Below are 18,596 nucleotides of genomic sequence, written 5' to 3'. Positions count from 1 at the left end.
GGAAGCCGCCATATTCTTTTTAAGCAATACCAGTTGCCTGGCTGTCCTGCTGATCCTCTGCCTCTAAAGCCCCATCTACACGGTACCATTTTCTGTCAGATCAACGGATCGATTAGATCATTTCCAATCGGATTGCAATAGATTTTGCAATAGATTTCCGGTACTCATCAATGCAAAATCTATCGCAAAATTGAACAGAAACAATTTGGACGTCTACACACGATGCAAATTCTTATCGGATCACCGGTCGATCTGATGGAAAATTGTACCGTATAGATGAGGCTTAATACTTTAGCCACAGACCCTGAACAAGCATGCAGCAGATCAGGTGTTTCTGACGTTATTGTCAGATCTGACAAGATTAGCTGCATGCTTGTTTCTGGTGCGATTCAGTCATTACTGCAGCCAAATAGATCAGCAGGGATGCCAGGCAACCGGTAGTGTTTAAAAGGAATTAAATATGGCAGCCTCCATATATTTCTCGCTTCATGTTGCCTTTAACTATGGCAAGCTCAAGTATACCCTGAGCCCTAAGCATGTATGCATGATCTTCATTCCAATCAGTAGCTGATAACCCTTTTCCCACGAGAAATCTTAACTTTTCTCGAATAGAGCATCAGGGGGGTCTGTGGGGCTGATAGTCTGGTGAAACCCTCCCACAGTGTGATGTCCTGACAGTTTGCGGTCTGTGAACCTCGTTGCAGTGTGTTTTTCCAACTGGCAAGCAAGCAGTATCCACCTCTGTGCATAGAACTCTCTCACTAATGAACATTCTGTACAGATCAACTGGCAGAACTAAAGATGTCAAAACCAGTTATAAACTTCAGAATGGAAATCTGGGAAAGGAAAGATTCTACAATTGGCAAACTCTGACTAAATAATCTTCAAATGAACAAGCAATGTTATTCATCATTTTCTCCACAGTTTCTTTTTCAAAGTCTAATGTTGAAACCGTTACCAAATCTGTTTACTGTGAATAAAGGTTTTGCATGTTGGGTCTTGCAGAGGTGAATTAAGAAGCAAAAAAACAAAACAAAAAAAACAAAAACAAATTAGTATCAGTGGCTAAGCGAGACTGACCTTATTTGCAATACACAGTAATAAGTAATAAGAAAACCGGAGAACCAGGATGTCAACAGGTCAAGAAACAATAATGCATATAGTAAAGATCATATTTTTACATTTATGTAGGCTGAGAACGATCATACAAGTTTACCTATTAGTGCTGGAGAGGTCATGGAAAACAGTCGTTAGCAATATCACTACATCGCTGTAATGAGAATAGTCTAGACTAGTGTTTCTCAACCTTCTTCTAGCATGTACGGTAACTGTTTATTAATGACTTTGTTGGCCAGGTATCTACCACTGTAGAGTAACATCATTGCGACTCATAATTGTGTATCATTTCTTTTCAAACATTTCTTGATACTTTCAGTTAACCATAAACACTTGTTCTGGTTTATGAACATGGTTTATTAACCTATGATTTATCCTGGATTTGAGATCTCAGAACTTGCTATGATCTAAAGTGCCCCCCTTTGGCTAAGCATCTCATGTGTTAAGAACCTAACATGTAGACTACTACCCTTGTGTTTTTGATTTGTAGGGTTAGTCACAGGATTTTTTGTTAGGCTGCCCCTCCCACAGTTTTGTTTTTCTTTAAAATAGACCTGAACTCTTGCACAGGACAGAAGGAAAACAGATAAATGCACCCTGTATGTATTTACAGAGTTTATCCTAATTCCTCCTCATCTGTGTCTAATCACCACTGTAATTTGATGTCTCAGCTGTGTCCGCTCAGGAATCTCCTCTGCCGCAACAGAGCAGCTAATTTCTAAACTGAGAATGGTAACCCTTCAATGAAAGCAGCAAGTAGTCTCACTACAGATTTATTGCAGGATTTGTATCGGCTGTAACAATTTTTTTTTTTCTTTTTTTAGGTTTTATTTATCGGTTTTGTATCTTTTAGAGCAGAGAGGAAGTTTTGAGTTCAGGTCCACTTTAAAGGAAACCTAAAGTTAAAGTAACAAGAACAAAATACATATATCCAGGCACATCGCATCTAGTTAGGAGAGGACGTCCCAAGAGAGGACGTCAGGATGTGTGCTCCTAATCCATTGATAGGTTTGATGCAATGAATGTGGTTGCATGTCTGCACTATGCATGTTACAGGGCCAGAGTTAGGACACCTATGTTTACCTGGGTACTTCTGCGCAGTATAGGTGACTAAGCATAAGAATGCATTCTTCTGTGAACTAAAACCCCGGCTTTTAACTTAGCTGTAGGGATAACAGTTGTGCCTGGATGAGTGACTCTGTGAATGCATTTATTTGAACATTTGCATGTGAGTGCGAAGGGTTAATAGATTTTTAAAGTTTAAGTAAGATGCCCAGTTTGACTCACCTTCCAGCCCACTGTAGTAGTTTTTGTCCCTCCCCTTGTTTCCGCTCTACTCCATTCAGCAGCTCTGCTTTTCTGAAAACTGCATGCTTGGCCTGGGCGCTAAATCAGTTGTGCTCCTATGGCCGGGAGCCATCTGCACTTGCACAGTTCGTAAAAATTGGAAATTGTGCAAGGGGCCCAGGAGGCATGGGGCCGTGCATGCGCTGTAGCCCACAACTGGTTCACTTGGCCAGCTTTCGAAGGCACGCAGCTGCTGTATGAAACAGAGCAGAACAGTGAGGCATCAGAACTACAGGGGGCTGGAAGAAGCCCTAGGTAAGTTAAACTGAGCACGTTACTTTGACTTTAGGTACCCTTACATTTTTTTTTTTTTTAACAATCTCTTTAAAATATTTCAGATATTTTGTAGAGAAATGCAGGGCTGTGGAGTTGGGGTCGAGGAGCAATTTTGTTGATGGAGTCTGTGGTTTCACAAACTGAGCAGTCGTAGTTGTGAGTCAAAGCTGGTTTCCATATGCTCGCTTTCAGCTGCGATTACGTAAATGCGATCGCAGGGACATCGAATGCATAGACTGCACCCTCTGATGTTTCCACTTATGCACTGCGGTTCACAGCTGAACAGCAGCGCATGGTTGCCTGCATTTTGGGGCGATTTGGCCAGCGATCACATTTTGTATTGAATGGGATGGCAAGCTCTGCCCACCCGGGAATGGCGCTCAACGCTGAGCCCTAATAGAAATGAGCCCTAAGGAGTCGGAATCGAGGAGTTGGAGCCATTTTGAGTACCTGGAGTCAGTGGTTTCATAAACTGAGTCAGATGATTTTTGAACTGACTCCACATCCCTGAAGAAATGCCAACAAAAAGTTTTCCAGTTATGTTAATGAAATGAACATGAGGTTTCTGATCAGAATCCGGTTGTAAGATTGCACACTAGGTAATCCTACTGGCATCTCCGTGCTCTAAAACGGGGCTGCATGGAGCCTTAGTTGTGTCCATGTTACTGGCAGGATTTTGCACCCCCAAACCAGACGTCTGTACCGCTGTAGAGGTCAAACACAACGTGCGCTAATGGGCTCTATTCACAAAACGTCTCATAAATGACTTATTTATCACCTAATTGATAAAAATAACCTTTTGGCACATTTACAAGCAAAATAGTCACTCAAAGTAAGCTGTTTCTGATTAACTTCATTTCACTATTACAGCTTTTCTTACCTTAATTATATTAAATTTTTGCTCTTTGGAAGCTTACAAATATAACCGATAAGGTGAAAACAGAGGAAAACCGGTGAAAAAGCTTTGTGAATCACGGCCATTGTAGTCAAATTTTTCATCCAGCTTGAGTGAACCACAGGGGCTACTAGGCTCCTCGACATGTTGGTAGGGTTGCCTAATAAGCACATTTACCCTAAGGCTGCTTTCACAGTGGGACGTTACAGGCGCACATTAGTGCAGCCTGTAACGCAGCCCAATACACAGTAATGAAAAATCAATGGGCTGTTCACAGTGCCCACGTTGCGTTACATTGTAACCCTGCACGTTCTATGAAAGTGCAGCATGCTGTGCGTTATACGCGGTTTCAGCCGCGTTGGACTGTTTGCATATGCTCAGTAATGTTTTTTGTGTGCAGGAGAGGAGGGGAGAGTCTGCCATTTTGCATAGCCACATGGCTAATTAATATTTACTGCACTGCAATGCTGGTTCTCTTCCTGCTAGCAATGATTCATATGAATCATTCTCTGCCTGCAAGCAATGAATCATTGCCGGTTCTGTTGAACGAAAACTGCTCACCAAGAGCCGCATAACGCAGCTCTATGTAGCGTCCACCTTTAGCACCACCATGCGTTGCGTTAGGGGAACGTTATGCAACCTTAACGTCCCCTGCAACGCAACGTCCCACTGTGTAAGAGCCCTAAAGCTAAGTACACACGGACCAACCTGCAGCCTGATTATCATCTGACTTTAGTCTGTTGGACGCTAATCAGGTATGTGTACAGATGAAAACAACTTGATGAGCAACTGATAACAGGCGGTTTCCCTGATCCAACTGTCGGATCTATGTTTGATATCATGCAGTTGGTGCGTGTGTACAAGTTGTTTGAAAGACTTGTACTTGTTTTGAATGTGTTTTCCATCAGTCCTCTTGTGTGCGCAGTATGTTAATTGAGTTGGTTGTGTATACGTACAGGTCATGTGGTTCATCAGGTTGTGTGGTTTGTCATGTGGTTGTGTTGCATGTTAGATGTGTGTGTGAGCCTTGTGTATAAGCCTTTATGCTGGGCATACACGACTTGATTTTGCCACTCGATCGATTCCCCGCTCGATTCTGCCGGCGATTCTCTTATCTTCCGCTCGGTTTTCTTATCTTTTTGCATTGTCTTCAATACGGAATCAAGCAGCGAAACGATCGGGCCGGAGATCGGACATGTCGAAAATTATCTATCGAGCCATAAAAATGGCTCAGAATCGAGCCGTGTATTCCCAGCAATAACACCTCTAAACAAAAGAGCGACTTTTTATCATGCATGTTGTTAAAACCATTGTTCCCTGTGTGCTGACTAATGTCTTTCTCATCTGATTGCAGTTACGTTGAAAAGTTTACAGATTTCCTACGGCTCTTTGTGAGTGTCCACCTGCGAAGGATAGAGTCTAGTGCTCAGTTCCCGGTGGTGGAGTTCCTATCGCTACTGTTCAAGTACACCTTTCACCAGGTATTCTTCTATCCCTTCTATCACTTTAGAGTCTTTCTGGGTTTCAGTTTACGACAAACTGAAGCCTTCAAAGTCTTCCCTGTTGCTTTTATCCTTCCTAAATCTTGTATCCTAAATATTTTTCCATTCACGATCTAGATGAATAAAAGTGTCCACTAAGTTCAACCCCTTAAAGCAAACATGAGTAAAAGTAAGATTCTTGCCTCATTTGCTGGGACTTTCTTTCTCGTTACTGCTGCGTTCCCATCCTTGTACGAGCGTGGCCGCACTGCGCAGGCACACTGACCGCCTCTGTAGCATGCACGGAAGAAAAATCAGCAGCAGCCGCCTGCTTAAGAGGAGCTGTCAGCCATACGGTCTCAGAAAAACGCACGCACACGCGCACACACGATAAATGGATGCTCTACTTACATAACCTATGTATTGCACTGTCCACATTTTGATTTTTATGATTTTTCTGAAGTAAAAAAAGAGAAAATCCTAATTAGGATTTTCTATCTTAAAGCCAATCCTGACATAATTTCCACTCTGTCTGTGCATTATGCGCCCTCCTCCTGGTCTTTAGAAACTCCCAACAAGCTCTGACGTAGAAAGCGCATGGTCTCAGCATGAGAAATATTAGTCAATCACAGAGGAACAGAGGCGTGGGTGGGAAACCGGGAGGGGAAGAGGCTTCAGCCAATGAGGCTGCATTTGTGAAGTCTGAGGGGAAAGTAAAGAAGAAAAGAAAACCCAGCATGCCCTGCAACTTCCTTTTTGCAGCAGATGATCTTTTATGGAGAAGAAAAATAAGAGTGACTTTTGGATTGCCTGGTTAGCATCCTTATTACTTGTTTACCAGATAAAAATAAAGAATAGATTTTTGATTTTATGCCTGACAGTTACTCTTTTTAGGCAGGATCATCAATTTGACCACAGCAATCCGACTCATCCATAAAATATTGTTTCTATCATTTTTCATTGAGTTTGATGTCTTTAAATGATTTAGGATAATTGTCTGTCTGTAATTATAGGGGGTGCTACACAGTCTTGCCTTTGAGAATGGTTTGTTGGAGTGCAGTAACCTGTTCTGTTGAGAGGTCAATATTGAGTGCCGTATATTTAGAATTATTAATCGCAAGGCCAGAAATTAGCTGAAACTGACAAACCACTCTAAAGACATTAGGGAGCGAGCATGGGGGCTGGAGAGGATTTGCAGGATGTCATCGGCGAAGAGACATCTGTTATGTCTAACCCATTCGTGACTGGATTGTTTCTAACTATCTACCATAGGCCCAATAGCCGGTATAGAGGGCAGCCTTCCCAGTGCACTGTCAGAAGTGAGAAACAGAAACATGAATATTGGACAAATGCTTTAGTGTCGCTATACAGGACCTTCACTCCATGCCATTAGATTGTGGTTATGTATGTTGACCGTTCGTAGCATAGTAGGGAAGCCCACTCTCTTTGCCCAGCCTATCAAATTAATAGCTGTGTGGACATTTTCCCCAGCCTCCTTGGGATGAAGTCTACCTGGCCTTTTATAGGTTAACAGCCCTACTTCTGCATTTAGCTGGGCTGCCAATATTTTTGCCAGGAGCTTAAGTAAGCTTGTCTACATTGAGTCGTGTTGGGCTAATATTGGTCCAGATCAAGTTATCACAATAAGATTTTGGTATTGTGCCTGTGATTAAGTTATCCTGATTAAAGATAAGTAAGTTGATGAAAGCTGTTAGGGGAGGGGCAAAGATCTTAAAATGGATTTATTTCATTTTTTTCCCTCCAGAATTCTACACACAACACCCCATAATGCCAACGTGAGAAAAGTTTACTTGTTTTGGCAAATTTTGAAAACCGTACCACTGTACTTGTTTTGCAGAAAACCACAATCCTTCACAGGTGGGGTAATTAGTGTCTCAGTAGAGCGGGTTCTACAAAACATGCACTGTTGGTGGTACGTGAGGACGGGGTTGGGAAGCCCTGGTTTATGATATGCCCCCTCTCTTCAGCCTTTTGGTTTTCCAGTTACATAGGACGGTCTTTCTGAGCTAGGCACCTGTCAGTGATTGGTGGTCTAGGATATGCCCTCTGACTCTTCAGCCTCTGGTTTTCCTGTTACGTGGGATGGTCTGAGTTGTGTTCCTGATGATGATTGGTGGTCTAGGGCCTGGCTTCCCAACCCTGTCCTCAAGTACCACCAACAGTACTTGTTTTGCAGAAAACCACAAACCTGCACAGGTGGGGTAATTAGTATCTCAGGATTGCTGATTAAAGGCTCAGACACACTATAAGCGCTTTTTTGAGCATCTGCGATTGCTGAGCGCTTTCTGGGTGCTTTAAAAAAAAAATCGCTCCTATTTACCTGCATTCAAATCTTGGTAAAAATCGCTGTGATCGTGTAAAATGGCGGACTTGTGAAAAAAAATGGAGCAGTGTTTCAGAGTTGTGTGCCTGTTGGTGGCCTACGATATGCCCACTGACTCTGCAGCCTTTGATTTTCCAGTTATGTGGGATGGTCTATCAGGCCCAGTGCACACCAAAACCGCTAGCAGATCGTCAAAACGCTAGCGGTTTTGGGAGCAGAGAGCCGATATTTGCCGGGTGTACACCGAGCGGATTTTGTATGTGATCCGCCGGCCGCATCAGCATCCGCTTGGCTAATGTATCTCTATGGGCTGGCGAACACCGGCGGTTTGAGGTTTTAAGCAAACCGCAAACGTGCAGCAAGAGTCACGTTTGCTGCTTGCTAAAAACCTCAAAACGCCGGTGTGCACCAGCCCATAGAGATACATTAGCCAGGCGGACTTGCAAGCGGATGCGGCTGGCGGATCCGCCCATCGTGCACTGGGCCTCAGAGCTGTGCGCCTGTCAGTGATTGGTGGGCTAAGATATGCCCTCTGACTCTGCAGCCTCTGGTTTTCCAGTTACATGGGGCAGTGTATTTGGGCTGTGTGCCTGTCAGTGATTGCTGGGCTAGGATATGCTCTGACTCTGCAGCCTCTGGGTTTCCAGTTACATGGGAAAGTGTATTTGGGCTGTGTGCCTGTCAGTGATTGCTGGGCTAGGATATGCTCTGACTCTGCAGCCTCTGGTTTTCCAGTTACATGGGGCAGTGTATTTGGGCTGTGTGCCTGTCAGTGATTGCTGGGCTAGGATATGCTCTGACTCTGCAGCCTCTGGGTCTCCAGTTACATGGGGCAGTGTATTTGGGCTGTGTGCCTGTCAGTGATTGCTGGGCTAGGATCTGCTCTGACTCTGCAGCCTCTGGTTTTCCAGTTACATGGGGAAGTGTATTTGGCTGTGTGCCTGTCAGTGATTGGTGGCCTAGGATATGCTCTGTGACTCTGCAGCCTCTGGTTGTCCAGTTACATGGGGCAGTGTATTTGGGCTGTGTGCCTGTCAGTGATTGGTGGGTTAGGATATGCTCTGATTATGCAGCCTCTGGGTTTTCAAAATAATTGTAGTTTGCTGGTGACCTATCTGCATTATAATGATGTGCGCCCAAAATCTGCCCCCTGAGGCCGAAAGTCCTGACTATTAAACAGAAGTGTAGCTCAGTGGGGCGCCTGACGTTAGACTCATTGGTGACACTGGGCTGTGCTACCAAGGAGACCAGCTTGTAAAGACAGGGAACCAAGTGATTATGTAACCAGGGAATAAATATTTCATTAAAAACCTTCAAATGTTGGTTGTTCGTTTTTTTTTGTTTTTTTTTTTACATGAACATTGTGGAAGGGTGTACAGGGTTACAGCTAGTTGAGCGTTTAAAAAAAAATAAATAAATCTTATTCCTCTTTTTCATCCTCTTCTCCTTAGCATGTCCAACTCTGCTTTCAGTGCCCCAAGGGGTGCATATTTTCCATTTTAAATGCAAAACAAAACAGATTGAGAGGTGAGTTCTAGTTTTCCTGCAGTGCCACCTGCAGCTGAACTGTGGCATTGCATTCTCATTCTCAATCTAACAGTGCAGACTTCTGCATATTGCAAAGCGCACAGTGGCATTCATATGAGCATTCATCCCCAGATGAGTGTACAGTCCTTACTGCAAAGTTGTCATACACTAGGACTAGTTTGGGCAGAAGCCAATTACCCTTACTAAATCCAGAGCTGATTTAGTATGGTTGGAGAGCCAAATGGTGCCCATGCATGGTACAATTTTTTTTTAAAAAAAAATGTTTTCATTTGATTATTCCATTAAATCTATTATAAAGATTTGTCTAACATGTCCGATCGTATGTTTATTGGAAAAAAAAAAACAGGAAAATCTTTTTTTCTTGATCAAAAAAATTATTTTTAACTCCTTCGATTCGATCATTTTGGTCGAATAAATGGGAAAATCTAACGGTTTTATTGTACTGTGTATGGGCACCATTGGTCATCCAGCAACCCTGGGCTGAAATAATGTTGATGTAACCTGAGTGATGGCTGCAAACTATTTCCGTCTAATTTGCAGACACAAAAATCCAGTGCAGGTTTTGTCCAGGTTTTCTCTGCAGTTCTCTTTAAATTTAAATTTTGTACTGGTTGAACTCGATGGACGTATGTCTTTTTTCAACCAAAATAACTATGTAAAGAAAAAATAACTATGTAACCCATTGTGTCTACATTGGGAGCTTAAAGGGAATCTAAACCGAGAATGATCTGGATATTTCCTTTTAGGGCCCGTTTCCACTAGGGCGTTTTCGCCCGCGAATCTGCAGAGTTTCCCCGCACATCATTCGCACGGGGAAACTCTGCCATAGGGGATGACTGCGCCGGTGCGGAATCGCTCGCGGGAGCGATTCGCCCGGAATACCCCGCAGTTTTCGCTGCTGAGGCTGTGAATCCCATAGCCGTGCATGGCACGGCTCATGGGATTCGCCGGCGATCCCGCCCACCCGCTCAGTGCGGCGTGCGTCTCCGAGACGCACGCCGCACAAGTGGAAACGAGCCCTTAAAATACCAGTTGCTGGACTCCCCTGCTGATCCTGTGTCTCTAATACTTTTAGCCACAGCCCCTCAACAGGCATGCAGATCAGGTGCTCTGACTGAAGTCAGACTGGATTAGCCGTATGCTTGTATCAGGTGTGATTCAGCCACTACTGCAGCCAAAGAGATCAGCAAGACTGCCAAGCAACTGGTATTGTTTAAAAGGAAACATCCATATCCCTCTCAGTTAAGGTTCCCTTTAAAGTACAACTGAAGTGAGAGGGATATGGGGGCTGCCATATTTAGTTCCTTTTAAATCATACCAGTTGCCTGGTCATCCTGCTGATCTTTTATGTATCAGTAGTGTCTGAATCGCGCACCTGAAACAAGCATGTAGTCAGACCTCGGTCAGAAAGATCTGATCTGCATGCTTGTTCAGGGTCTATTGCTAAAAGTATTAGAGGCAGAGGAACAGCAGGACAGCTAGGCATTCTGTATTGTTTAAAAGGAAATAAATATGGCAGCCTCCATATCTATCTCAGTGCAGGTTAATCTGGCGTTCCAGCTTAGCAAAGCCTTGGTTGCATTTCCAGTAATAAAAGGGGATTGTGCAACTTGGGCATAGAATTGGTGTGCACTTCACTATCGCTGATAAGCCAACTACATACACAGTTGTAATGCAAAATCCAGATTAGAAACAGATCATTTGTATTACACAAGAAGAAGACACATCCAGGAACAACAAGCAATCTTTGCATATTAAACTTCTTAACTTTTTAATAACTTATCTTTAAAGGGAACCTGAAGCGAGAAGTATACGGAGACTGACATATTTGTTTCCATTTAAACAATACCGGTTGCCTGGCAGGCCTCATGATCTGGGTTTGTCTTCAGTAGTGTCTGATTCACACCAGAAACAAGCATGCAGCTACTCTTGTCAGATTTGTCAATAATGTCAGAAACACCTGATCAGCTGCATGCTTGTTCAGAGGCTATGGCTAAAAGTATTAGAGGCAGAGGATCAGCAGGATAGCCAGGCAATTAGTATGGCTTAAAAGGAAATAGAAATGGCAGCCTTCATTTACCTCTCATGTTAGGTTCCCTTTGAGGCATAAAGGTAGCCATACACTGGTCGATTTGCCATCAGATCGACCAGCTGACAGATCCCTATCTGATCGAATCTGATCAGATAGGGATCGTATGGCTGCCTTTACTGCAAACAGATTGTGAATCGATTTCAGCCTGAAACCGATCACAATCTGTTCAGCTGCTCCTGCCGCCTGTCCCCCCCGTATACATTACCTGATGCGGGCTCCCGGGCGTCTTCTCGGCATCTTCTCAGCGCTGCACCCGCTCCATCCCGGCGCTTCCTGTGTCACTCCGTGACCAGGAAGTTCAAATAGAGCGCCCTCTATTTGAACTTCCTGGGTCACTGCAGTGACCCAGGAAGCGCCGGGATGGAGCGGGTGCAGCGCTGAGAAGATGCAGAGAAGACGCCCAGGAGCCCGCATCAGGTAATGTATTTTTCATCGGATCGGCCGCCGCTAGCGACGCGCACTTTACCCGCGGGCGATCGAGGGTAATTTCCCGCACGGCGCGATCGACGGACCGATCCGATTTCGGGAGGAAATCGGATCGTCGGCGGCGTTTACCGCGAACGATTGGCAGAAGATTCGATCCCAGGATCGAATCTGCTGTCGAAACGGCTGGGAATCGGGCCAGTGTATGGCCACCTTTACTGTAGTTAAAACCATTTACTTATCAGCACATGTAGATAAAGAGAGGTGCAACGATCATTTCGCCCTGCAATTTGGGCTTTCTCAAGACCGTAGGCGAAAGTTGGTTTTATCTGCTATTATGCCATAAAGATGACGTTATTTAAATCACGATGGTGTGTTGCTCCTGCATGCTGCTTCTCCTTGTGTAATAAAAGGGGATTGTAGATGTAGGGGTTGTACCTAATTGCCCTGTGAATTTATTTGACCTATTTTGAAGTAAATTGTCCCCCCTTAATAAAGTTTTTTTGTTTTTTGTATCTCTCTGAGGTTTTTGAAGGTGTTGGTTAGTTTTCCATCCTCCCCTTTGCTGAACTTTGTAGGAACGATCCTATAATTTGTATGTTTATTTGCTCTACTGTGCCACTGTTAAAGGGACTCCGAGCAGTGCAGAAACTATGGAAAGATGCATATCATTTTAAAGCTCTCTTTCTCCTCTTTCCAATGATATATAAACCGCCGCCCTACGCCTTTTAGTTTTCGCTATTTTCGCGATTGAAATTGCCGCGGCCGTGATTTCAATCGCGAAAATAAAGAAAACTAAAAGGCGTAGAGCGACGATTTAGGTGTCGCCAGAAAGAGGAGAAAGAGAGCTTTAAAATGATATCCATCTTTCCATAGTTACTTGTATTACACAGGACGACACTTTCCCCAGTGTCAGCACCTCCATTCAGCAGAAAAAGTCGTCCTGTGTAATACAATGTAACTATGGAAAGATGGATATCATTTTAAAGCTCTCTTTCTCCTCTTTCTGGCGACTCCTAAATCGTTGCCCTACACCTTTTAGTTTTCTTTATTTTTGCGATTGAAATTGCGGCCGCGGCAATTTCAATCGCGAAAATAGCGAAAACTAAAAGGCGTAGGGCTGCGGTTTATATATCATCAGAAAGAGAAAGAGAGCTTTAAAATGATATGCATCTTTCCATAGTTTCTGCACTGCTCGGAGTCCCTTTAAGTAAATGGAAAGCATTTTAAAATGGAAAATTATACACTTTATTTAGCTGTTGGTGGTCATTCTACAAGTAATAAATACTTGGGTAAACTTCAGTTTTCTGTTTGTGTCTGCAGCCAACACATGAAGGTTACCTCTCCTGTCTCGATATCTGGGCTCTCTTTCTGGACTATCTGACCAACAAGATAAGGAACAGGTTAGAAGACAGAGAAACCATCATAAGTAGGTGAGTGTATCTCTGCAATCTACATCCTATGTGAGGGAGCTTAGCAGTACACAGAGCTCCTAATTTATTTGTAATCACTTTGGAAGTGCTGGTAATGACAAAACTAACACCACTGGTCTCCACTAACGATGGTCGGGTCTAGGAGAACTCATGGAGAACCATGTGATCAGTTTGGCAATACATACAGTGGGATGCGAAAGTTTGGGCAACCTTGTTAATTGTCATGATTTTCATGTATAAATTGTTGGTTAAGATAAAAAGTCAGTAAAATATATCATATAGGAGACACACACAGTGATATGTGAGAAGTGAAACGAAATTTATTGGATTTACAGAAAGTGTGCAATAATTGTTTAAATAAAATTAGACCGGTGCATAAATGTGGACACTGTTGTCATTTTATTGATTCCAAAACCTTTATAACTAATTATTGGAACTCAAATGAGCTTGGTAAGCTGTGACCTCTGACCTACATACACAGGGGAATCCAATTATGAGAAAGTATTTAAGGGGGTCAATTGTAAGTTTCTCTCCTCTTCTTTTTTTTTTTTTTTTTTTTTTTTTTTTCTCTCTGCAGAGTAGCAACATGGGGGTCTCAAAACAACTCTCAAATGACCTGAAGACAAAGATTGTTCACCATCATGGTTTAGGGGAAGGATACAGAAATCTGTCTCAGAGATTTCAGCTGTCTGTTTCCACAGTTAGGAACATATCGAGGAAATGGAAGACCACAAGCTCAGTTCAAGTTGAGGCTCGTAGTGGCAGACCAAGAAAAATCTCGGATAGACAGAAGCGACAAATGGTGAGAACAGTCAGTCAACCCACAGACCAGCATAAAAGTCCTATAACACTATCTTGCTGCAGATGGAGTCACTGTGCATCGTTCAACCCTTCGGCGCACTTTACACAAGGAGATGCTATATGCCGAGGAAGCCTTTTCTCCGCCCACAGCACAAACAGAGCCATTTGAGGTGTGCTAAAGCACATTTGAACAAGCCAGCTACATTTTGGAATAAAGTGGTGTGGACTGATGAAACTAAAATTGAGTTATTTTGGCATAACAAGGGGTGTTATGCATGGAGGAAAAAGAACACAGCATTCCAAGAAAAACACCTGCTACCTTCAGTAAAATAAGGCGATGGTTCCATCATTCTCTGGGGCTGTGTGGCCAGTGCAGGGACTGGGAATCTTTTCAAAGTTGAGGGACGCATGGATTCCCCTCAGTATCAGCAGATTCTGGAGACCAATGTCCAGGAATCCATGACAAAGCTGAACCTGTGCTGGGGCTGGATCTTTAAACAAAACAACGGCCCTAAACACTGCTGAAAATTCACTAAGGCATTCCTGCAGAGGAACAAGTACAATGTTCTGGAATGGCCATCTCCGTCCCCAGACCTGAATATAATTTAAAATGTGTGGTGTGAATTAAAAGAGCTGTCCATGCTCAGAAGCCATCAAACCTGAATGAACTAGTAATGTTTTGTAAAGAGGAATGGTCTAAAATACCTTCAACCAGAATCTCATTGGAACCTACAGGAAGCAATTAGAGGCTGTAAATTCTGCAAAAGAAGGACCTACTAAATATTGATTTCATTTCTTTTTTTGTGGTGCCCAAATGTATGCACCTGCCTAATTTTGTTTAAACAATTATTGCATACTTTCTGTAAATCCAATAAACTTCATTTCACTTCTCAAATATCACTGTGTGTGTTTCCTGTGTGATATATTTAACTGACATTTTTTATGGTAACCACCAACGATTTATATAGGAAAATCATGACTATTAACAAGGTTGCCCAAACTTTCGCATCCCACTGTATTATGCAAGTCTGATTTACTAGTCAGGATCAGCAGGATGCGATCACCGCAAATCACCGCAAATCTATCAGCTGATCAAACAAATCACATGCTTCTATGCAAGTTCTCCTAGACATGGCCATCACTACTCTCCACTATTTCCTATGATAACCACCGTGAAAGCGACGAACCAATTTGGTCACGCTACCAGTGCTTTTTAAGCGTTTGTGATTTGAAATGCTATTGCGTCCCATGGTCGTGATATGTCCGCATTAAAACTACGCTGCATCAGGCTTAGGAAGCCACGTGTGCGGTGTAGATTTAACCATACGTGGCCCCGACCGGTTAAAATGTAACAGTTGGCTCAAAAACTATTTGCTGATCACTCTGAAAAATGCTTTTGCTAGATTTGATTAAAGTGTATCTGAAAGGAGTTTTCATAAACTAAACATACAGACATGTTGCTTTAAGGGTCACATACCTTTTTAGCCATGTCCATTTTTATTTACTTGCAGTGTTGTGGGGCAGAGGAAAAAGTACACTTCTGTCCCTTTGGCACCTTTCAGTATTACATGGACAAAAAGGCAGTTTACTCAATGAATTCATTTATTGATTTTTTATTTTTTTTAATTTGTAACTGTTAGAAACTGTTCTAAATCACCTTGCTTCGACACCATCAACTTCTTATAGTTGCGTATCCCAGACTGTGAGATAACTTGACTCTCAACACAGCAAGCAGGAGATAGACTTTTCTCAGGCTTCTTCAATGGTTACGGAGTTTATTCAGGAAACAGAAATGCAGATAGATACAGTTCATCATATCCTAGCCACGCCAATCTTCATGTTGCGTTACAAGCTTCTTGATCAGACTTCCTGCTGAAGTCAATCAGGTACCTTCTTTTCTAACCTACGTTACACTAGACTACCTATGTACAGCATACATTTATATCAGATTACAGAAAGGAATGAACATACTTAGAGGTCCCAGTCAGCTAGTGAGCTAGTGTGAAAGTAAGAAGCAGAGTGGGCTCCCATAGCTCACTCAGGCTTTAATACCGACTAGGAAAGCGTTAAATATGACATCATCTTCGCCATCCCCTAGATCAGACTATTGGTGGACCCACTTGTGGTGTCATCATACACACCTACTCGATTAATATTCAATGATGCCTTTCGCATACATACTGGAATGTGGTTATTTAGAAAACATGGCTTATGTTTATATTTTTTGTGGTGTACATCTTGAGGTCAGTGAGACCCGTGGCCTTCCTTTAGGAACATGTTCTCAGTATCTGCTTGGAACAAAATGAATAACAAGCAGACACTGAGATGCTTAGGCCTGCATCACAAGAAATTCTATATTAAAGACATACACGGCGGACAAGCCTTTTACATACAACTCAGGCCAAGTAACTGAGGCCTACTTAAATTATAACAGTAACCATTTTTACAATTTCAGGTACGAAGACGCCCTGGTGCTGCTACTGACCGAAGTTCTGAAGAGAATCCAGTTTCGATATAACCAATCACAGCTGGAGGAGCTAGACGATGAGACTTTGGATGATGATGTAAGAACATAATCCTCTGTAAGATTGTGGAGTTTGCTTGCTTTATGCCAGCCTTTCACAACCTTTTTACTCTTGAGGAACCTTTTTTAAATTTGTAGGAATCCCTGTGTAAAAGTTATTCATTAGCAAGGGGGCGTGAATCTACATATGGGTGTGGTTAAACACTATTCTTGTATTGTAACAGCAAAGCTTCCCTTGGAGCTTGTACCTTTTTCTCTATGCAAGTGGGAAAGTTTGGGTAGTCTGTATGAGTAACTAAGAGTTCTTTATGAAAAATTGTTGATGATTACTTGTCCTCAATGTTTACCTACAGCGACAGACAGAATGGCAGAGGTATCTACGGCACAGCCTGGAAGTCGTTGCCAAAATAATGGAGCTGCTCCCGACGCATGCTTTCTCCACACTGGTAAGGCAAATTTTTGGTAGTTTCTTCTTGAAAATTGGTTGCAAAGAGGTTTTGTGTGAGGGCCCGTTTCCACTTGTGCGGTGTGAATCGCCGCGGTAAAAATTCACATGCGGATGCGAATTTCGCATGCGGGTGTATGCGAATTTTCGTGCGAATTTGCATGAATGACGCTGTATGCGAATTTAACCATGGCAGTGCCGGTGTGCATTTCCATTGATTTCCATGCGAATTCACATGAAAATTCGCATACCAAAGCCGCAGGCGATTCCCCTATTAAATACATTAGCGGCGATTCGCATGCATTCCACACGCAGGTGAATTCTGAGGGCTCTGCCGTGCAGAAAAATCCTGCACAGAAAAACGCTCAGGAAAACTGACAAGTGGAAACAGGCCCATCCACTTGTATTGGCTGTACGAATCTGCATGCAGGAAACGCATGCAGATTCGCGATAGTGGAAACGGGCCCTTAGTCCTCACAGGTAGCTCCAGTGCCCATGCCGCCTGATGAACTAGTTTCACCTGGCATCATGGGCCGTCCTCCCCCGTTTCCTGTCCTTGCTCGTGCATATCACATGACTGAAATAAAGAGGTGTATCATTGATCAGGTGATGCCAGGCAAATTTTGTGGTAAGTGTCTTCCAGGCAAAGCAGGCCATTTAGCAGCTTTGTAGAATCCTGACACTCCTTTTGACTGGAACCACATTTTGTGTTTGCAAAAACTGAAGTTTGTGTGGCTTTTAGCCCCGTTCACATTGCGTTCCGTTCGCACTGGGCGTGTTTTTTTTGTTTTTTTTTTGCGGTGCTTGGATGGAGCGGTGCATTTTTGTTAAAGGCACTTTTCCAGAGCGTTTTTTAATTTCACTCCCTGGTGCAAGTAAGGAAGTGAACTCTTTTACCCGGAAAAGAATAAACCGCGAACGTAATCGCTGCACGCTGTGAGCGTTTTGCATTTTTCCTATACCTTCCATTGAGGTGGTATCGCCTCAAAAAAGGCACAGGCACCGCTTTGCTGAGCGGATCGGAAATAAACCACTCGGATGTGAACTCTCTTGCAGGGAGTTATTGCACAAGCGTTTTGAAAATCGCCTGCGCTTGAAAAAAGGGCAAAAATGCCCCTAGAGTGAACAAGCCCTTAGAGTATAGTTTTGCTTTATGTGGATTCTGATCATACATTATTTAGTCGACTGGAAAATGTTAAAATGAGACGATTGTGGGCTGCATGGTTTCTTGTGTAGCATTGAAGTGGACCCAAATTAAAAATACAAGATTTCAGAAATAAAATCTATTTTCTAACTTGTAATAATAGCAGCCTTTTTTCAGCCGAATGATGACAAATATAAAATATTTTACATCTATTGGAGGAACTCCTCCTTTCCTTTCATATTGCCGGCACAGAATCCGGCAGACTTGTGGAGGAGATAAAAAAACAAATCACAGGCTGTTACTGATGATGTCACAGGGAAGGTGATCTCAGCTTGTGTGAGATTTCACATAGACTATGTCCCTGTAGCTGATGACAAACACACCCATGATCTAAAACCTCCTACTAAGCTCTGAAGTAATGGCTGCCACCTGTATAGCCCTAGTTATGAAAAGAGAAGGGTGAAAAGCATGCACTGAAATGCTCATAGGCTTGAAGGAGTGTTTATTTATCTTTGTATGTGTCAGAGTGGTGCAACTAAATATTTTGAATTAAAAAAAAAAAGTTGGTTTTGGTCCGCTTTAATACTCTAGTTGTCAAATTCACTTGTCAACTGACGTTCATTTCTAACCGTATGATTTATAACCCTCCTATATAATCTTCACTGAGTCATCTATATTAAAATTGGATTTTGAAAATAATTTTTCTTTTTCAATCAGTTGATGAGGA

The 18,596-nt window shown here is 42.8% G+C and overlaps 1 protein-coding gene across 2 annotated transcripts in view; it reads left to right on the top strand.

Moving 5' to 3' along the window:
* The window catches only part of XPO6 (exportin 6), a 102,352-nt gene that overhangs the window by 57,203 nt on the left and 26,553 nt on the right, over positions 1-18,596 (top strand). For both annotated transcript variants that reach the window (XM_068244191.1, XM_068244190.1), the window contains 4 exons: positions 4,989-5,115; positions 12,846-12,955; positions 16,212-16,320; positions 16,634-16,726. In XM_068244191.1, coding sequence (XP_068100292.1) covers positions 4,989-5,115; positions 12,846-12,955; positions 16,212-16,320; positions 16,634-16,726 — 439 coding nt within the window. The remainder of the gene's footprint in view (positions 1-4,988; positions 5,116-12,845; positions 12,956-16,211; positions 16,321-16,633; positions 16,727-18,596) is intronic.

This window comes from Hyperolius riggenbachi, chromosome 7 (genome assembly GCF_040937935.1).
Source record: "Hyperolius riggenbachi isolate aHypRig1 chromosome 7, aHypRig1.pri, whole genome shotgun sequence".
Classification (NCBI taxonomy): domain Eukaryota; kingdom Metazoa; phylum Chordata; class Amphibia; order Anura; family Hyperoliidae; genus Hyperolius; species Hyperolius riggenbachi.
The sequence above is the reverse complement of the archived record's forward strand: the minus strand, read 5'-3'. Positions and strand labels throughout refer to the sequence as shown.